Source organism: Meriones unguiculatus, chromosome 3 (assembly GCF_030254825.1).
Source record: "Meriones unguiculatus strain TT.TT164.6M chromosome 3, Bangor_MerUng_6.1, whole genome shotgun sequence".
In the NCBI taxonomy this organism is placed as follows: Eukaryota; Metazoa; Chordata; class Mammalia; order Rodentia; family Muridae; genus Meriones; species Meriones unguiculatus.
In genome coordinates, this window is record NC_083351.1 from 143,507,165 (window position 1) to 143,529,969 (window position 22,805).

At 36.6% G+C, this 22,805-nt stretch overlaps 1 protein-coding gene across 1 annotated transcript in view; it reads right to left on the reverse strand.

Annotated features, from left to right (window-relative positions):
- Window positions 1–1,108: 1,108 nt before the first annotated feature.
- Yipf7 (Yip1 domain family member 7) overlaps window positions 1,109–22,805 on the reverse strand; it is a 33,607-nt gene continuing 11,910 nt past the window's right edge. The window contains exons 2-6 of the mRNA XM_060380717.1: window positions 19,221–19,337; window positions 14,094–14,257; window positions 6,719–6,864; window positions 3,628–3,809; window positions 1,109–1,613 (exon numbers count right to left, since the gene is read on the reverse strand). Coding sequence (XP_060236700.1) covers window positions 1,451–1,613; window positions 3,628–3,809; window positions 6,719–6,864; window positions 14,094–14,257; window positions 19,221–19,336 — 771 coding nt within the window. The 5' untranslated portion in view covers window position 19,337 and the 3' untranslated portion in view covers window positions 1,109–1,450. The remainder of the gene's footprint in view (window positions 1,614–3,627; window positions 3,810–6,718; window positions 6,865–14,093; window positions 14,258–19,220; window positions 19,338–22,805) is intronic.

Here is a 22,805-nt window from a genome sequence, read left to right on the forward strand (position 1 = left end):
GGAAGAGAATATCCAGTGCAGATGGAATTTTGGAGTCACTATATTGAAAGCTACTTAAATGAATGATAACAGCTAATAATTTAATATTAGATTTATGATGTAAATGTCGAAGAAAGACCATCCAAGTGGAGAAGGCTAAAAGAATATTGGCTGTTGGAAATCCATATGAAAAACTTTATGTTGTAGTGTAGCCACCAAGCCAGAAACTGGCAAAAAGAGCAAGCCAATACCCTTTATCAAATGAGGTGACCCTGAAAAATAATGGCTGGATGCAGCATGTTGTGTTATCACCCATTTGACAAAGGTGGTCATGTTAACAGGGAGTGAAGAGGAGGCAAGAAGGTGGTTATGAAGATAGATAACCCTTTCAGGATTTTTCTCCACAAAGAGGATTAGAGAAATGGGTCACTCTTGAAATTTTTATTTTGAGTTAGAGGACACCAGGTCATGTTTTTGAGTTTATATGAATAAAGGACAAGAGGAGATACTTGTGATGGAGGGAAAAGTGATGCGGAGAGAAGAAAGTGATAAAGAGAAGCAGACATAAGTAGAATCTCTTATAATCAAATAGATGTAGTTGGAAGATGAAATGATTATCTAGGTGCTTACAGCTTTAAATAAAACAGGATCAAAACAACAGATAGTAGAGAAAGAAAGATTAGAGAGTGGAGCAGTAAAGTACTGGTGATGTTTGGTCATCTTAGTGCAAAAACAAATCTCAAACAAAAATGTAGTGTCGAATTAAAGGGCAGTGTGCTTAGGAACGATCTCAAAAACATCAGTAGCGTTAATACGTCATAGGTAAAATTTCCTGTAGGAACACTTATCTGTTTAGAGAGAATATAGCAAATTTACTTGGGACTATGCAAGGGAAAGCTGAAGTAGTAATAGACCATAGCATTTAGACCAGTTGAGAGAGAAGTGAGACCATAAAAATGTGGTAAGTCAATACATTATCTAAATGAGACCCAACAACAGTTGTTAAGGTAAATGAAAGTGTTTCTTTGACTCTGGGTAGATAAAACCCCAAACTCTCCAAAGGTTCTGAGCTGTGTAACTTTTAACCACATGCAGAGTCATGAAAGATTTTCAAAAACATTTATTATAGAGTTAATACATGTTAAGCATAATATGGTATGTTACTTGCAATTTCTCAGAAACATTTCTATTGAGAAAAAAAAGAAAACAACATCAAACAGCACTGAGGCTGTATCTCTTAATATTTCAAAATATTTTAAGTGTTTTAATGCTCCAAGCTGAAAAACCAAAACATCGCCCCCACCAAACAGGCTATTAGAGCACTATCTTTGAGTGCTGTTTTGAGTCTCTGCTTAATATTCTTTCAATGGCAATAAAATGGAAGTTATCTCACTGAATTTGAGTACTAATGCATTTCCAGAAAAATCTGAATGGCAAACAAGTAGGATCTTGCAAAGCCACATAAAGCATTTTAGAAAACTGTCAGAAGAGCAAAGAGCCCGTAAAGTAAGGCACAGGGGTAAGCAACAAGCAGCTGTTGTCCTTCCATGGCCAAGGCTGAAATGAAGATCTTAGAAGCTGAGAGACTGCACCACGTGATGATGAGCAGGGCTGCCACAGTTCCAATAGTACCCCTGGAGCAGAAACAAAGATGAGAGTTACCTTATGCCTGGAGGAAAGGGGGGAGACTCAGACAGAGCTGTCTCTGAAATACAGGTGGTACATCTATACAGAACATCAGTCTCCATTTGCAAAGGAGAATGATTACCTGAACGAGCTTACAAGGGCCCAGCCAGCCAGAAAATATTTCATTAAAATCCACCATTTATGACTGATATTTTTGTATTTTGTTAAATCTAGAACAAGCAAAAAAAAGTAAAGTAAAGCAGAAATCATTGTTGTAATCAGTCTCATTTATCAACATTCTCATCTAATTGCCATTTTAGGTAATGTATTTCTAAATTGTCTGTTAAAAGGTTTTGGATTTTAACAAAGTCTGTTTGCTAAACGTTCGGTTTCCAGCTCTAGCTGGAAGTGGTAGAGCTAACTTTGAGAGGTAGAACCTAGGGGAAGGAAGTTTGGCCAATCAACCACTGACTCACATTCTCTTTCCTCCAGAGTACTAAGGAGAGCGGTCTCTCCTACACCAGTTTCCTCGTCACCATCTCTCCTAAAGAAAGATAACAGCCATGGCCCAAAACTAAGAGCCATAATAAATATCTCCTCTTTATAAGATTATTTTTTCAGTTATTTTGTCATGGTAGTGAGACCCTACCACACTGTTCCCTTTATAATTTTAGGATGAAAAAAATCTAATTGTCTAGTGGTTTTCCAAATCTAAATTATGTGAATTGTCTTCTCTTTGTTCCCAGTGCCCAAGTCGTTTCAGATATTCTAAATACCAAAGTCACTGAAAATATCCTTTGAATTTTAAAATGGTACATCATAGTATTATTATTTTGCAAAACCCAGCAGACAAAGTTGTAGAACCAAATTACACTAACATGTCAAATTTCTGTGTAGGACAGCCTTGTAAACAAAACAACTTGCTAGAGTAAACGGTTATACTAATGGTAGTATTTTTCTGTGGATAAAACTCAGTAAGTATAACTTGTTCTATTTATGCTTTCATGCTGTCCATTTCCTGTCATATTCTTTTGTTAAATCTGTGTATTCACTGATAAATCAATATTTGGCTCCAGTAATTCTCAAGAATGGTATAATAAAAAAATGATACCATATTCAAACAGAATGAAAATGCTTAAATCACTCAGTAATTTCATAAGAATAACTATTAGTGATAGCAAAATATCATAAGCCTTTGCTTCTTTAATCTGATTATCCTTGTACCAATAAACTCTCTGTATGACAGCATTCCTTCGAATGTAGCATTAATAACCTCAGACCTGCATCATCCAGAAGGAAAATGCAAGTCACATCCCCTTTTGAGTTGAAAGAACAAACACAAGGGCCCATTTATTTCCAAGCTCTTTGTGGACAAGGCAGGTAACTGTGCAGTTTCTTGCTTGCTGTCACTGAGTACTACAGTTATGCATGAGCCTTGGGAAAGAGCTGTGGGGAAAACATCTATGGTATCTTTATGAATAGTTTAGAATTGCAAATGCCAGCTGCCTAAGTGAAGGAAGAAAAAAATGAAAATTGTATTGACTAAGCATGTATGCCGCTAAGTTCTCCAGAATTAATGTCCTCATCGGTGTTCCTGGGAATTCTCTACTGAGAGGAGTCCAGCTGAGAAAGAACAGTTGCTTCTAGCCTAGAAGGCAGATGCATGGGCACTGAAGTAATTTGTAAGAATTCAGCGGGCATTTACTCTTCCAAAATCAAATAAGTGAATTTTCTGTAGTTGTTATATTACCCATGCCAATAGTTTAGATCGAAGAATGTGACAACTTAAAAGTACAAGTTTTAAATATTACATGGTTAGATTTATTTTTTTAAACTAGTTAAATAGAAACAGCACCCTAGCCAAACTGACCTACTTTTTTTTTCTGAGTCTATGTGTAGATTTTAATAAGCGTGAGTCCCCCAGTTCCACCAACAAAATGTTAGGAAACCTTCATGATTGTCCTGGCCTGGCAGGCATGGGAAAAGATTGTGCATGTGGGGTCAGTTAGTGCACACACTTACTGCAATGAACAAAAGACTGCACAGCTGGACAGGATGACCATGGGGAGCAAGCAGTATCCCAGCACACTGGCCACACAGCCGTAGGACACCCCTGAGGAGCTCATCAAGTTCAGCAAGGCATGAATCCCAAGGCAGCCAATGGCACTCATGCCATATACGTAACCAAACTGGACTTTTCCTGCCTGAAACAATGCAAAGAAAGCACTTAGAAATATCAACAAGCATGAGAGGAAAAAAAAAAAAAAAAAAAAAACCCAAGAGAATAACAGTAATACAGAAGGCATTTGAATCTACTCGGTGCTGCTGAATATTTGAGTCTACTCTGCTGCTAAATATCGCGCTAGGTACTATCACCCGGGAACTGAGAATTCTGGGTAAGTATAATGAAACAGTCGGTGAGATGAATTACAATCTCCAAAACAAGCACCCTGGATATATATAGTTTGGGACAGGCTAGGAATGCTAGAGAAAAACATTGCTAGATTGAGTCCTCCTCCTCCTCCTCCTTCTTCTCCTTTTCCTTTTCCTCCTCCTCATTCTCCTCCTCCTTCTAATTCTTCTCCTTCTTCTGTTGTTGTTACTGTTGGTTGGTTGGTTTGGTATGGTTTCTTGGCTTTCCAAGACAGTGTTTCTATATTTTACCTCCTTCTGTCCTGGAACTCAGTCTGTAGACCAGGGTGGCATGGAACTCACAGAGATCCACCTACCTCTGCCTCCTGAGTGCTTGAATTAAAGTTGTGCACCACCACCCTCTGGCAGATGATTTCTTTTTAAAACTATGCATTTTCTTTAGAGAGTGACAGGAGCGAATCACATCTTTTTGCCCCCTATTTACTGACTAGCTGAAAGACTGAGCAGAAGGCAAAATATCTAGTATGTTCTTGGAAACTGACAAGTAGAATCAGTAATACTGCAATTTTAAGATTTTGTTGCAAATCTTAACAGAGTTAACAGAGTTTTAATATTGAAATAGAGAATAAATTATCTGAGTTTTCACCTCATATGTCTAGGATCCTCCCTAGACAATTTACCTTTGTTAGTATATCATGATCTGAAGTATTTAGAGTTCATCTAATCAATCACTTAAAAAAAATAAAGCTTCTTGTATTTCAGGAGATCAAGTCCCAGGCCTTGTAGATATTAAGTAAATGACCTACCACTGAGCTACATCCTGAGCCTTGTTTTGTTTTAGTTTTTCTTTTTCTTTCTTTCTTTTTTTTTTTTTTTTCTTTAATGAGACAGGATCTTGTTAAATAGTTCTTTCTGGTCAATTCATGTATCTTATACTTCCATTTCCTGAGTGTTAGAATTACAGATATGTCGCACAATCACCAGCCCTAACTGTACTTTTGGACTGCTTAGGAACGTTGCTTTTCAGACCATACTAAGAGCTCTGCTAGAACAGTTAAGGGAAGAATATCTTTAAATTATATGTTGCTATTGGGTAGTGAAAAACACTGGAATTGCTGTAGTTTGTGTGTTTCCTTAATGTCAGTATGCTAAGAACTCAGATGCCTGTAGTGCTTTGGGTGGTGGTGTAACCTTTAAGACATGGGATCAAGGAGGGAGAAGGGAAATCACTAGGGGCAAGTCACTGTGGAGTATAATGAGACCCCAGGCACTTCTTACTTCTTTTACTTTTTGGCTGCCATGAGGTAAGTAAGCACACTCCTAGAGATGACTGTGAATCTTACATAGCCAGAAGTACTAAATGAGTTTGAATATTGTTTCTGAATTCAGTATTACTCTTTCTAATATAATGGATGTAATAGCCTATGAAATGAACTTTTAATTATAGAGGCAGAGTAGATCAGAGTTGACTTGGCAGCAAATAAATTCAGACTGAAACCTGATTTCAGCTATTTTCCCATTGGAGTTTTTGGAGTGCCGGTTGTTGGTGTTGCTGAAGTTATCATCGCTAATGGTACAATATATGAAATACTTGTATAAAATATTCATGATATATATTTCATGATATATATTTCATATATATATCATGAATGTTAAAAATACAAGAAACTTGAATTTCTTGTAAAACTTGTAAAAATAAAAGGTAAACCCTTTTTGTCTTGAAGTGAAGAAATGAAGGGATAAAAATGTGCAGACTACATTTTAAGATCATAGCTATTGGGAGTGAGAGGCAGAATTGATTTTATCGCCTCTAGTTAAGATTTCTTCATTGGTAATTATTTGTATTCGAAACACAAGAGAAGATATTTAAGTAACTACTACTACCAGTGTGTATCCACCAGTGATCTTGATAATGAAATTAACACTGTCCTTTAAGGGATGGTACTCATACTGTATTCCACAGAAAAAGAGACAGTTGTTGTATTACAAATGACTTGCAGGGGAAGGATGAGTTAATATGTTAGATTGATTGTTTCTGACTATTTGATTAATTGGCACAGGCTTGCACGGCATCTTAATCAAGATCACCATGTTCCTGTGAAAAGAGAAGAAGGGAGCTCTAAGACTAAGCGCGAACTCTGGTTGACAGGGTTTGGTTAGAGGGTATTTGCATTTTATTTACTACAGGGAAGTTTACTATCACTGTACCGCTATACTGGATGAAAGGAATGTGACCACTGGCCACTCAGAAACTAATTATTATTATCTATTACTCTGTATCCTGGCTGGCTAGTATTATAAATTGACAAAGGGAAGGAAACATGCATGTAATTTTTAAACCACATGTGAAAGTTATAACTGCATTGGAGGAGACTGCTTTTGTATGGGGAGGGGTTGCTGTTCATGTGTGTGTGTTCATGTATGTGCGTTCATGGGTGTGCGCAGGCCACGTTTCTGCTGAGAAGGGTGCCTAACTTGAGCCTATTGCTCACAGACTGGCTACACTGCTGACTAGTGAGCATCCTGGTCCTCAGCGCTGAGGCTATTGTCAGACGTCTTTATACTCAGTTTTAAATACGATAGAATCCAAGCTTATGCCCTAATGCTTATTAGAAAGCAAACTTCTTCTTTTTTCTTTTTTTTTTTTTTTTTTTTTTCTTTTTACAAATCACTTCGAAACTAGCACTGGTAAAGTGGTAAAGGCCGGCCAAGAAATGTTGGTTTCCCTGTGGGAAGCTACCATAAGCAGTGTCGCTCCCAGAGCCACACAGAAGAGGATGGGTCCTGCGAGATCTGTTTCATTCATGATGCTGCCATCTGCTGGCTTCATTGGGTTTAGCACCGTCAAGGTTTTCTGCCATATGTGATCAAAATTAATTCCAAGTTCTGCAATAAGAAAATAGATAGTCTAAGGTACATATAGCAAACAAAGATATTATTTCAAGGTTAGTATATGTATTCTTTTGGATATCAAGGTGCAATATCATAAGATGATTGCTCTATTTTGCTATCGTAGTCTAAAGTGTGAGGTAGTATACAGTGAGCAAATAATAGGGAGGACATCCCCTATCAGTGGACTTGGGGAGGGACATGGGAGGAGATGAGGGAGGGGGGTGGAATTGGAAGGGGACAAAAGAGGGGGCTATTGCTGGGATACAAAGTAAATAAACTGTAATTAATAAAAATAAATTTAAAAATTAAAAAAATAGTTTTAGAGAAAAAAAAAACACTGTTAAGGAAAGTGTTATCGGGTTTTAGCTAGAATTTTAATTCCAGGTAAAAACATAAGAAGTGACATACGGTAAAACCTATCATTGCGGCTAAAAGAATAAAAGTGTCTCAACTGCCCCTTCAGCACACACATTTTCAATTGCTAGCACTTCAGGAATCAAGCAATATCACTCATGGCATAATTGTGCAATGACATTCAGCTTAGGTCTAGGGTTTTCCTTCAATTCTGCCTAATAAAAACAATATTCTTGCTCTAAATCGATAAAACCTCCACAAGGAGGAAAGAGTGGGATGCTTTCTGCAAAGAGCAGTAACCATGATGTACATGCAGATGTGTATAAGTCAATGCAGTGTGAGATGGAATCAATATACTCAAAGATTAAATACAAAGGACAGGTTAATCTTTTCCTTTTGTAAGTGAGAGTATTAGAATAAAATTGTTTCACTGCAGCAAGTTCTGATTGATTGCTCAAGGTTTACTGGCTTCTCAAGATCTACAAATATTGGTCTCACGCACATGATAAAAGTAGTGTCGATTCATTTCTGTTTTATTCATCAGATGGCTGGGAATTAGAGAGGTTAAGTAACTTCCAAAGTCTAAAAGTGAGTGACAGAAAATCTACATTTCTACATTTACCCGTCCCACGCCTGTTGAGGTAGGTCCATGTGCATCTAGTCTAAACTACCATCTATCTATAACCTCTCTCTCTCTCTCTTTCTATCTATCTATCTATCTATCTATCTATCTATCTATCTATCTATCTATCTTTATTTATTCAGTCTTTCCTGAAAGAAAGGCTCTCTTCCTAAATTCAACTGTATATCTAGCTATCTCTGTCTATCTATCTGTTCATCCATCTATTCATTCATCTATCATTCTGTCTATCTATCTACCTATCATTACATCTATCATCTGTGTATCGTCTATCATCTATAATCTATCACCTATCTATTTATATCTATCGTATATCTAATCTATCATCTATCCTCTACCTATCATCTTTCTAGTCATCTATCTATCAATTCATTCATTATCTGTTTTCTATCATTTATCTTTTTATCTTTCTATCATCTATCCATCCATCTATTATCTATCTTCTTTTCATATCTATCTTTCATATATCTAGCATCTATCTACCTGTATCTAATCTATCATCCATCATCTATATATAGTCTATCTATCTATCTATCTATCTATCTATCTATCTATCTATCTATTTGTTCTGTCTTTTCTGCAAAAGACTATCTTCCTAAATTCAATTGCACATCCAGCTATCTATATCTTTCTATCTACCTATCATCTATTCATCTATATACCATCTATGTACCTATCTGTCTATTCATCCATCTATAATCTATCATCTATTATTCTATCTATTATCTAGCTATCCATCCATCTATTTTCTGTCATCTATGTATCATCTATCTATCTATCTATCAAATCTATAATCTATCATCTATTTATCATCTATCTATCATCTAGCTATCTATCTTATATCTATTCCATTTTTCCTACAAGAAAGGCTAGCTTCCTAACTTCAGCTGTTCACCTATTGTTCTATCTATCTATCTATCTATCTATCTATCTATCTATCTATCTATCATCTATCTAATCTACCATCTATCATCTATTCATAATTTATCTATCATCTATCTATCTTTCTGTATATCTATAAATCATCTATTTATATCTGTCATCTATCTACCTCTTATTACTTCTTTCCTATAAGGAGGCCTATCTTCCTAAATTCAACTGTACATACATATGTATATATATATGTACATATATATACATATATATGTGTGTGTATACATAATTTATCTATCAACTATTTATGTAATGTATTCTATCTTTTCTTTGGTAAAGGCTATTCTTCCTAAACTCAACTGCACTTCCAAGCATGTACAAATACCTCTGGTCAGATAATGAGAACAGTTCAGCTACTTATTTATTTATTTACTTACTCACTCACTCACTCACTCACTCAGAGATATTGGGTACTAGGCCAACTATCTCCCACTGAGACACATCTCTATCCTCATATTTTTTTTAATGGTGGCAAGTATGACTTAAATACTTTCCAAAGTTGACATTTTGCACAAGATGGTTTTCTAATGATCCTCAGGTCATAGACGGGCCTTCTTTCAACAGTTTAGAAACTGTCGGAAGACAGGTGGATAAACGTTTGCACATACAGTCCCTGGGTAGAAATTTGTCATCCTAAGCATGGCAGAGGGTGTAACTTCACATATGTAAGGGTCCAGATTTGTCCCCCAGCAGTGGGTTAGGAAAAAATATTAACAAAGAGAGGAAAGTAAACATTAGGAAAAAATGGGCACCTGAAAGCATACATACAAGTAACATTATACACACTGAGCAGGTTGTATTTAGGAATATTATATATATATATATATATACATATGTTCATGGAACAGCAATTAATGAAAAGGGAGGTCACAAGTTTGAAAGAAAGCAAGGAGGATTAGGAGGGAGGAAATTAGGAAATAGTGTAATTATACTATAATCTCAAAAAATAAAAAGAAGTAATTTTAAAAAGAGTGAGCAAGCTGTGTAAATGTCCGATTCCATGCTTTTCCTTTACTTTAAGTGTGTAATATATGATGTCCATGTACCCTAGCAGAGACCAGTGGTTCAAGAAGCTTAAAACAGCTTAGGATTTTAATGTGATTTTTAAATATCAGAAGACAATAAAAATTATGAAATGTCACTTTTTAAATTCATTTCACACCAGGCTTTTGTCACTTTCAAATTTAGTTTTAGTTTTTATCACAGCTAAGTGACTGGTACAAACTATGTTATTTTTTCCTTCAAAAAAAGAGTAGTTATTTCTGTAAAAACATGGAAAAATGCTTCATTCAATATTATTACTGATTTATACCATTTATTGGTAGGCATAATTAAGGTTTGAGCACATTTCAATACTGAGTCATAAAATTATGGATGAATATAGAATGTAATAAATATTTTCATGAAAAGAAGACATTTTGTATTTTCAACTGAATGTCTACAATATTTTGCTTTCAATTTTATTACAAAATATTCATTGTAGGAATCTTGATATAGCACCTTATTGTATAAAATAGAAGATATAACCTCTGTAAGTCTTGAACATAAAATTTATTGTTTTGCTGTCATCTAGTGGTAGTAAAGTATATGATACAAAGTAAAAAAGTGTAATAAGCCAACGAGGGGGTTAAGGCTTATCATAATATTTCCTATAAGCCCACACCTGTTTGTTTATATCCCCCATTTTTATTCATTACTAGCCAGATAGAGCAATGTGGTAATGATACTTGCTTTTTTGCCCAATGCTGGAATGCTAGTGAATTTAGGTATGCCCTGGTTACTTGCATGCCTCGCTGGGTGCCTGTGCCCATTGATGCCCCTCATGCTTTGCCTCTCTTCAGACAGAAAAGGGATCTTGGAACTACAGCCATCATTGTTACTGCCATCTCATTGGCGGCTGTTGGAGCTACCACTGGGGCATTAGCCATGAGTCATACTGTGCAGACTGCTCAGACCCTGAATAATTTTTTAGCCAATGTAGCTCATGCCTTAGATGTACAAAAAGGAATTAATGCTCAACTAAAAGGATGCTTGATGGTGTTCAATCAGAGGATTGACCTCGTGCAGGAGCAAATTGATACCCTATGGCAAATCGCTCAACTTGGCTGTCAATGAAAATATGCTGGACTTTGAGTCACTAGCATATAACATGAGAATTTTTCCTGTGCTTCAAATCTGTCTAAACAATTGTTGAGCTATATTTTAGGTAATTGGACTGGAGAATTCGATACTACGATGGAGCAGCTGAGAGTGGCCATTGTCACGGTAAATTCTACCAGAGTGGACACAGGACTAGCCACAGGATTATCACCATGGATTGCTGCAGTCATGAATCATCTGAAGGAATGGACGGGCATGGGAGCGTTAGCAGGCCTTCTGGTGTTGGTCTCCTTGGTTTGCCTGTGGTATATATGCAAGATTAGAGTCTCACAACTGCGTAATGCAGCCATGATCATTCAGGCCTTTACAGCCATTAAAGCAGGACAGTCTCCCCAAGCATGGTTGGCTACCATAAAAAGCTAAAATGTTACGCTCAGGATGTGAGGCTAAGCACTGCACTCAGGGTCAGCCGCTTTCGACCCAGAGAAGAGCATGTCTGATTGCATACGGGTTGATGCCCCAGCTCCCGCCTCTGAGAAAAAGGTATCAGACGGGTCTGATGCTCTTTGGGTGGATGACACCTAAATGAACATTGGTACAAAGTCCCAATTTATTTCTAATATCAGAGATCAGACCTCTACTCTTGCCTGATGCGTCTAAAACAAAAAGGGGGAACTGTAGAGAGCTGTGTAATGCCGTGCCTTAAAGATGGAGCTGGTTTCTGCCTTCCACCTTCCCGATGGTGAGTGCTTTCTATCAGGAACAACTCCACATTTGGCTAAGGCCAAGGATCTGGCTTGCTTCCATGTATGTGGACCTATCTGCATTGCGCACGTGGCTCGCTGGGGTTGGCTACCCAGAGGCTATTTAAGCTGTGGGCTGGCTTTCCCCAGGGTCAGATGATTGTTCAAGGTTCCTGAATAAACTGCATTGAAAAAAAAAGTGTAATAGATCTTTATTTTTACATAAACTATAGCACCGATCTTTCAGATGTAAGTATCAAGCCTGTGCTACAAGTAGAAAACAACAACTAACAGCAACTTTTCTAGTTTGACCATTATCCTCTGGTGAATTTTTAGGTTTACTTTATAGTGTACGTATAATTTAGGAAAATATGAAACAAAAATATTACTTTAAAATCTGAGTAGCTTTAAGGAAATTTATATAAATGCTATGTTAACCTGGAGAAGCAGGTTGTAAGCAAAAGTGCAATTGGATAAAGCCTCTAAGAAATATTATTCTGAAATTTGAAATATAAATACTAAAATTTTATGTGTCTCCAAAGACCAACAAAAAGCCAAATAGGTTATTTTTCAAATGCATGTTCTAGAAAGTTATTAACATATTGTTATCTAAATATATCTTAAAATGAGAAAAGGAAAATTAATTTAATACTAATATGGCAAAAAACACAAAAATGGGAAGAAGTAAAAGCCATCAATAGACATGAAAACCTCTCAGACTTCTAGTAATAAATATAAAATATAAAGTAGAAAGTCTTACATATAGTCTTCATTTTACTTTTTTTACTATCAAGTTGGCATAGACATTGAATATTTTACTATAAAGTACAGTAGAAAATTCATTTTCAGCTGACAATGTTCTAAGTGCATTCTGAACAATTTTTTTTTCACTGTTACAGTTATATACCAACGGCTGCACAGGCCAAAAATTTTTAACTAAGATATTTATTGATATTTATCAAAATATTACTTGTAATAGGCTATAAACTTTAAGGAACATTTACATTGTGGCACCTGAATTTTTTAAATCATTATAAATCCTTTTTTTTTTAACATTTAATGACTTTAAAAAACTCATAGGTAATAATGATTATGATACAATAACTGAAAAGAAGACCTTATAAAATTGTATGATTCAAATTTATTTTAAAATACTTAAAACAAATATTTTCACTGAAGAATAGTACATTCTTTTGGAGTAACTATACAATTTGTACACACACATAAGATAATAGTATAGTAGCTGGAAAGAACCATTCAGATTTTTCTATATTTTTCAATTTATATCTGAATGCACTTAAAATAAATATGCTTTTTAAGGCAAAGACATTGATGAAGTAAAAAATGCTCAATAAAAATGGTTTATAAGGTTCAGTTGTTTCATTATTGCAGAGGAGAAATAGACTGAGCTTGTTAGACACAGCTGACCACAAAACTGCAATAGCTTTTATAGTACTAACAGATCTATTGCCCAATTTTCTGTCCTAGTCAATACTGTTTGAATCTTTCTCCTTTTTACATTATTTTATGCAAAGAAAAAGGCTGTGTTAACTTCGTCTGGTTATTGAATTCAAAGGAGGTAAACAGTATATTTATGGAAAATGTTGGGAATTATAATCTTCATTTTCACTGGATTCTACTTAGAGCTTATAGAGTATGGAGGATTTGGGGAATTTCCCCATTGGACATTTCTTGTTAGCTCTCTAAAGTAAATCCAGGAGAGTTTTAAATTCTCTCTTAAGGTTGTTACTTCCAACAAAAACTCTTAATTAAAACATAGCATGCCTACATATGCATAGAAAAATCCTGAAATCTTTCTGGACCTTCATATGCAAGAGTCCTGGGTTTCCTTCCTAAGAACATTGTTATGAACTAGAACTGTATTCTCCTTCACCTAGCCTTGCCAAGTTCAGAGAGAGAGAGAGAGAGAGAGAGAGAGAGGAGAGTGAGAGAGAGAGAGAGAGAGAGAGAGAAAGAGCATGAGAGCCGGAGACGAGGAAGTGTTGGCTTGCCTTCATGTCAACCACAAAGAAATATTAATTTGAGAAACCATCTCCTTTGCTCTGAGGCAAACAGCAAAGAATATAATAATCCTGTTATGAAGTGCATTATGATGGTTGAGAGGTATTGTTACTCTGATATAAACCCCTTCCCATAACATGTCTTTCCTGTTTTTGCATAGCCAGAGTCAGTATCTAAGAAACAGTGATGAAATATTGAATAACAGCAACAGTTCCACAGCAACAGAACAAACATGCTTGGAAACTTCACCAAAAAATGCAGCAAACTTACAGCAGTTTAGGTTTATGTGTCTTGGTTTGGCAGAGTCCTGGTAACTGTGTAAAAATTACACATAAAGCATTGTGTGCAGCATTCTGGCAGAGAGGTTAAGCGCTGATTACTGTTGTAGTTCTCTGAGCTGTACACACATTAAGAACTTTGCCTTAACTTACCTTCCAGCAAAGGAGGTTCTTCATCAAAACTGTCAGCTGAGGGAAATTGTGAGTAATAATCTGGGTTGGATGCTGGCTGAAAAAGCTGCCCTGTATAACCTGGTGGCAGGAACATCTCTGGTGGAACTGGAGAGGAAGGCTGGGGATGTTCAGTAGCTTGAGTTCTAGAAAAAAGAATTAAAATGTCTATATTTTTACATACAAGAAAGAAATATCCTGTCAAATCAAAGAATGAAAGTATAAGTTTCCTCTGAATGAATTCACCTAAGTTTAAGGGATACTTACTAATGTTATAATGAACCTGCTGAAAAGCTGATTTTAATTCAATAATTTGAAGAGGTCATAAAACGCTGCTACAATAATGATCTACAGTAACAGTGCTAATTCAGCACATACAATATGATAAGCACTGTGTCTTTTGTCATTTAAAACTCTGTATGGTCAAAGGTACCCTTTAAATGTCAGCTTACAGAAAAATAGAGTTGGGAAAGTAAATGACCCTCACAGAATCATACTTGGGTTTCCAGACTGAAGTTTGATGAGCTGTGCTCTGCCCCCTACATTGGAAAGCTCCTCTGCTTTTCATGAGGAAGTTATCAATATTAAAGTTTCTAAAACCTGCAGAAGTAGCTAATAAAAATTAAAACTTAGTAGTATCATCAACCCAAGTAAAATAAAAATCTATAAACTCAGTCTTGCTCACGGAGAAATGTGCTCTCCACTAAGGACTAGTCCCAGAATATTACTGTCCATCAGATTATGCATGAACGTCTACAGCACCTTGCACAGCATGCGAGTGGGGAACTTCTGAAACTCTTTATGCAATGTGCAATTTGCTTTTACCAAAGCACGATGCTTTTACATATCCATGAGTGTGTATTTTTGTCTTATCATATGCATGACAAACTTGAAAAAAATATTTGATCCTTGAAAATAACTTGCAGTAGTTCTAGAAAAACAGGAAAAAAAAGACAGCCTATGAAACTAGTTTATTTTTTCTTTTTTATTTTAAATTTTTATTTTTTTATATTAAACACGGGTTATTTACTTTGTATCCCAGCCATAGCCACCTCCCTCATTCTGTCCCAATCCCACCTTCTCTCCCTCATCTCCTCCCTGCCCCTTTCCAAGTCCACTGAGAGCAGAGGTCCTCCTCCCCTTCCATTTGACCCTAGCTTATCAGGTCTCTTCAGGACTGGCTGCAATGCCCTCCTCTGTGGCATAGCAAGGCTGCTCCTCCCTCGGAGATGGGAAGTCAAAGAGCCAGCCATTGAGTTCATGTTAGAAATAGCCTTTGTTCCCCTTACCATGGGAAACCAATTGATTACTGAGCTACCACAGGCTACATCTGAGCAGGGGTTATTTTTTCATACGCTCTTTTTTACTTTCAGTACAGGAAATAAAAGTCAATAACTCTCTAGCACATATTTAAGGTCTTTGAAAATATTTTGTTTTACTTCGTCTTTGCACAAGGCCATTAGCCTAAGAAAAATATAGAGTTCAAGATTCTAAACTTTGTAATTCTTGAGATCTCTTTATACTAAGTTTTTTTTTTTTACAAAAATGACTTTTGATAATTTTTTTTTATAATTTATCTTTTTTTTTTTTCAATGCAGTTTATTCAGGAACCTTGAACAATCCTCGGACCCTGGGGAAAGCCAGCCCATAGCTTAAATAGCCTCTGGGTAGCCAACCCAGGCGTGCCACGTGGGCAATGCAGATAGGTCCACATACGTGGAAGCAAGCCAGATCCTCAGCCTTAGCCAAATGTGGAATTGTTCCTGACAGAGAGCACTCACCATCGGGAAGGTGGAAGGCAGAAACCAGCTCCATCTTTAAGGCATAGCATTCCGCAGCTCTCTACAGTTCCCCCTTTTTGTTTTAGACGCATCAGGCAAGAGTAGAGGTCTGATCTCTGATATTAGAAATAAATTGGGACTTTGTACCGATGTTCATTTAGGTGTCATCCACCCAAAGAGCATCAGACCCGTCTGATACCTTTTTCTCAGAGGCGGGACCTGGGGCATATAATTTATCTTAATGTAATAGAGATCTCTTGGGCAGAGTGCAGGGAATCTTATGAACAAAGTGGGAAATAGTAAGACCTGAAGAGGACAAGAGCCCACAAGGACAGCAACAGAACCAAAAAATCTGGGCACAGGGGTCTTTCCTGAGACTGATACTCCAACCAAGGACAGTTCATGGAGATAACCTAGAACCTCTGCACAGATGTAGCCCATGGCAGTTCAGTGTTCAAGTGTGTCCCATAGTAATGGGAACAGGGACTGTCTCTGAAATGAACTGATTGGCCTGTTCTTTGATCACCTCCCCCTGAGAGGGGGAGCAGCCTTATGAGGCCACAGAGACAATGCAGCCACTCCTGATGAGACCTAATAGACTAGGATCAGAAGGAAGGAAAGGAAGACCTCCCCTATCAGTGGAGAAGGGGGAGGGAGGGAGGGTTTGGGAAGGAAAAAGGGAAGGAGCTACAGGGGGATAAAAAAATAAAGTATAATTAATAAAAATTAAAAAAAGAAATCTCAAAAAATCATATTCAATTGTTTTTATGTACTTAACCTTTACCAATAAAATGAATTACCTTGGCAAATAGAAATATATAAATAAAGGGAAGACAGAGCCTTGTTGTCATACATTAACCCAATACTGGCTTATTAAGGGTGGAGATATGGTTTAATATCTTTGAATCTTGCAGCATGCATAGGGTTCAATGCAGCTACCCAGTCATGTGACATATTACCTATTTTTCAATGTTGGTTGGAACCAGGTTTTTATGGGTCCCAAGTTCAGCCACATTGATGGAGTATATAATCTTGATCTTTCCTCATTTAGTTGAGTTGACATCTCTCACTTTGTCATCTTAATTTCTGAGAAATGTTGTTATGAACAATCAAACAGTAAAAGAAGGTTGGTTTGGGCAGAATGAAAAAGAAAGCTTTAATCTACCCACAGTTCCTGGCTTAAGATGAAATCTTTTGCTTCCTCTCACTAGACTTTACTTTAGTCAAAATTATAGGTAGTACTCAAGTAGAAATACCATTTAGAAATGAGAATGGATAAAAGGAATAGGGATTTCCAGGCAATGTGCTCCTTTCTATATAACAAGACACCTGAGCTGGAAAGCATATCACATTTTTTTTTTCACTTCAAGTCATTATACTGACTACTATGAAACACCCTAATACTCATCGCACTTGTTCCACCTCGAGCACTCTATTGCTGTCATCTTTTTAGCTCTCAAAGGATAAATCATAGATGGTGCAATGGGAAGAAGTTTCATAAACTCACCATTTGAAGCTGTAGGAACATTGTACAACAGAACCTCTCTTCCGCTTATATGACCGCTCAGTAAGGAGTGCAGCACCGACTGCTTATGTGTGTAGGATGATCATTTAGCAAGAACAGGGTCCACATTCTCCAGGCAAAGATGGAACTGACCACTTCACATTCCACTGCCTTATGTTTATTCCACTTTCCTCTTCCTTTCTGTAGCTTTTAAGGTAATTTGTCCACACCTTAAACAAGCTTTCAATAATTTATATATCTGAAGGATTTTGTTATGAGGTTATTTGGCCTAGATCTGGTGGGATGATTTAGTCAACATATATCTTAGTTGCCTACAATGGTCCAGTTCACTGCTATTTTTCAAACATTCATAGAACCTATTTATGCTCTTTGTTTTATAATAAACCATATGTTCACCCTCACATAGAATGAATCAAACAAACTTAGTCCCCATACCTTAAGCCTGTTACAAGCTGACCGGTATGGTTAATGTGTATTATTAGTTTGACTAGATTTAGAATCAAGTAAGAGACAAACACGTGGGCACATGTGTGAGGGAGAAAGACTCTAGATCAGACTGATTGCAGTGCAAATAGCCTCATTTAGGGCTGCAGCATCGGTGGGATGAGGTACCCTAATGTGAACAGCATCCATCTCTCCCCTTCTATATCCTGATTGTGTCATAACGTGAACACAAATCTCACATTTTATCTTTTATGACACCCCATCACCCTTTGTGATGGGCTGTAACCTCAAACCATGAGTCCAAACAAAACTAACGCCTATTTCCTGCCTTAAGTTGCTATTGTGATATACAGTAACAAGAAAAGTAACTGATTAGAAATTTTGAAAAAAAACAATTTATCTCTGTGGCTGGTTTCCCAAAAATAACAGCTACCTCTTAGGTTTGCTCAGGGTTCCAGGGACATACTTTATAAAGGCCAAGGCAGTTCATAACACACAAAGAGAGCTCAGGAAATGTTAATTATCACAAAAGCTGAAAGGCATGATCCTTATTCCATTTCACTAAAGTAGACCCAAAGAAACAACATGCAGAAAAGCAACTGAGCAACCAAAATCAATAGGATAACAGTGATTTGAAAGTTCTGCTTATCTAGCACAACCAATGGCTACTGAGAAAAGGATAATCAGTTTTCTCCAGGGATGCGCTCCCTGATAAATCATCTGTTCTCAAGTGGTTAGCATTAAACACATACATGTAAGAGAGCAACACTGAATGAACTCAGGAGATTCAGCTGCCTGTGTGTGTGCAGTGTGTGTGTGTGAATGAACATGCTTGTGTGGGTGTGCACATATGGTGAGAAGTATTAACTACTAAAGAAGAGATTGGGAATTTGAGAGGCCATGAGTTTGGACACAGGAGAAGCTGGAGATGATGTGACTTCAGTACATATGTAGAAATTTTTCATTTTTAAAACAAATAAATTTAAAGACCTTTAATTTCATCCTTATTTTGATTTTGTAATGTAATAGTGGTCTTTCTGAGAGAAACTAGGCAAAACAAATATTTTTTTAAATAGATGAAATCTATTTTTAGCATCCTAATAACTGTCAGGTAGAAGGCTCCTAAGTATTATTTTTAAAATAATAAATAAAGCATTAACTTGGCATGAGCACCAAATAAAATTACTACTCACAGAAAACTGCAGTAATTTGTCTGCCCTTTCTTGTCATTTAATGGGACTACTTCATTGATGACTGCTCAGCTAATTTTGTCTTCCCTCAAGAAAACCTACCCACCAGGAACTAACCAATGGAACACTGACACTTCTAAAAATAGGATCATGCTTACTCAGTACTTACTGTCTGGATCCCGAAAGATTTCCATAAGCGCAAGAATCATTGTAACTCTGCTCCTGATTATCAATGATATAATTAGATTGGTAAAAGTCCATGTCATACTGTCCCAGGTTCGACATCCTGAAAAAATTAGGAGTTTGTTTGTTTTTGTTTTTTACTTAGTTTATTAGCCAATTAAGCATTTCGAAATTTATACTAGGATTAACTGATGTTGTGATTATCGCCATCTTCCTATCAAAGAAGATATTATTTGGAAGACTAAGTCAGCTATTAGGGGAAAAGCAGAAAATATATGCTGGAAAGTCACTTACAATACCTGTCATCTTCAACTACTTGGCTAAGTTTTCACTTTTTTTTTTTTTTTTTTTTACTGTGACTCTAAGTTAACTTTAGTCTTCCTAAATGAAGCCATCTAAATTCTTTTCCCCACAGACCTCATTCTTAGCAATTTAAAGAAATGTTTTAAACTTCCTGTGGTACATATATACAAAATTATCCTAAGCACTCAAGTTTCTCACTTTAAAACGATGCACAAGTACACAGAAAGTAACAACTGATAACAAAATTTTTGAATTTGATTTTCCAGAAGACATAGATTTTACCAAATGTCCTCTTACTCCCCTAAACAAAAAGTAAATCTTTAAAAGATATTTCCTGATTCTACTTAGGAATACCTATTAAGAATCTGGAACATTTTCTTCTCTTCTCCCAGAATGCTACCCATGGATTCTAGATAAGTTAGAGCGGAAAAGATGCTATACTGCTAGGGTAAGGACACAGTTCTTTCACCAACACTCACTAGTTAGCTAATAATCACTTCTGGTGATTTGGAGTACACGATGCGGGAAGGGGGAAGAACAAAGTGAGACAAAGAAGTGACAGAAGAGGTATTTCAAAGGCAGGGATGGCTATTTGGATTAAAATTCTAGAAAAGCAAAGACTTCTGGATTTTTAATCCTATGTTTTTTTCACAACCATTTTATTTTAAGAGAGTGAGTTAAGAAACCACTGGGAGTAATTATAATAAACTGTGAGTTACCAGCAATGATGAATTTTAAGTTAAACTGCATAAACAGCCTTGACTCTAAGAACTCTGTGAATCAGAAATACTCAACTCACAGTTGTTAAATATACCAAAGTTATTCAGTTCAGTAACGTACAGAAAGCCTTGCTAAACGTGGATATAGCAATTCACATAGCTGATTTTATAAATAAGGGCTTTTTATTAGTGATGTGCATGAAGTAGCTGTGCGTTATAAAAACTAAAATCAAGACTTAGTAATAATTCTTTTCACAATTAATAATAAAGAACTTAAAACTTAACAGCATAGGTTTCTCAGCCCATAAGAATTGTTACTCTAAAGCATAAAGTGAGAACGCTAACTTTATGTAACATGCCAAGCTATTTGACTTCTTACATAACCATGTTCTGTAGTTCCTTTAAATGCCAAGTGTTTTAGAAGGATCAGATAGATCAGACACATACCTGCCTCTGTGTATGCTATGAGGAAAGATCCTCCAACAAACGTAGCTGTACTTGGGAAAGTTAAACAAATCCGTGGGTAAAGCGATGACACACTGGCTATATATAAAAGTTTCTAAATTTGTACTCTGACACAGTGGACAGATGACACAGCCAGGAAAGCTGCTAACAACCAAATGCAGTATCTTATAACACTTTTTATGATTTGCAAACACAATGAGCACCAGACAGACGTAAATCTTATAGTGTGGGGAAATAAATCCAACATCCTATATGCATGTCCACTAAAATTTGGAACAAGATTATTTATTGGAGTAATCCAAGGAGAGTAAGGGGCTTAGTGTGCCTTCTCCGACTTTGGTTTTCAGCCTAGTAGTATTTACTGATAATCTGCTATAAATTATATATATATATATATATATAGTACTTGATCTTAACATGAAGATCTCAGCACCAAAATAAAATGAGATGTTATCATTTTATCCAAATCTGAACATTTTTAGGAAGATAAATTATGGCCTGACCTTTACTTTACCCGCTTTTAATTTCTGCAGCTAAGATTAAGTTATATTACTCTGAACTAGTTTTTGTGGGTTTATTTTGGTGTGCAGGGAAAGGCATTCAAAGCTCTACATGTGGCCAGAAGTAGCTGACACCAGGTATCTTCTCCATGTTGTTTTCGAGACAGAATTTTACTGAACCTGGCTAATGGATTGTATATTCTGGCTGGTCAAGAAGTTTCCGGGATCCTGCTGTCTCCATCTGGTAGCACCAGGATTTTTACATAGCTACTAGGACTCTTATCTCAGGTCCTCATGCTTGAACAGCAAGTACTTTTTAACCATGTGCTAAATCCTCTCAGCCTGATCTAGTATATTTAATTTCATATACAGAAGGCACTCTGTTCCATTTTCAAGCCAATTCCAGCTGCAAGTGTCTTTCTAATTCACCCTTGCCTTAGAACAGTAAACACTTGGCTCTCTGTGTTATATTACTGAGTCACTACCAGGAAACTTCTGGCTCTGACTCAGGTAAGCCATTATAGCTTGTACACTCTATTCTCTCAGGATCAGACAACTTTGTGGGCCATTTCCCTCATGCTTTGCTTTTTGTTGAGTCTCCTTCCTCAAACTTTAGATTCCTTACATATCGAAACCCTGATGTTCAATTTTTTTAAAAGATAAATTTGTTTAATAATTTCTATTTTACGTCACAGGCAAAGTAACATATGTCCACACATTTACTGAGGACCACCCATTGAGTACCAGAGTCTGCTCTTCTTATTTGGAGGAAAGGTTCTTAGATGGGCTAGAGCTACATAGCCCAAGCTGGCCTTAAACTAACAGAGATCCACTGGCTTCTGCCTCTGGAGTAACAAGATCAAAGTTGTGAGCCACCATACCTAGGCAAATTCCAGTCTTGATGCATGACTACAAAAATGGATATGCAGGAATGAATTCAAAGTCATATATTTTGGTACATATTATACTACATTTGCACCTAATAATGAATAGCTCAACACTGTCTACATACTTTAGGATTAGGCAATTTAACTGTGGTAGCAATTTCATGAATTTTTACTGTGCCATTTTATAAAAAAAATAAATAGGGAAGAAGAATTTGCCCAAAGACATAAAATACTCAGTAGAAGAGTCATTTTATTTGAAGTGTAGCAGACAAGTTCAAACACTGCATGGCTGATTTATTTAGGGTTTCCATTACTGAAAAAAAAAAAAATACCATTATCACAGCAACTTGGAGAGTAAAGTGTTAATTTGGCTTACACTTCCACAACACTGTTCATCATTGAAGAAAATCAGGACAGGAACTCAGACAGTGCTGGGACTTGAAGGCAGGAGCTGTTGCAGAGGCCATGGAGGAGTACTCCTTACTGGCTTGCTCCCATGACTTGTTCAACCTGATTTCTTATAGAACCGATGACCTCCAGCCCAGGGATGGCACTAACACCACCAAGGTGAACTCTCCTACATCAATCACTAGTTAAGGAAATTCCCTACTGACTTGCCTGCAGCCTCATAAAGGCATTTTTCTCAACTAAGGTTCCTTCCTGTCAAAATACTTTAGCTTGCATGAAGTTGACATAA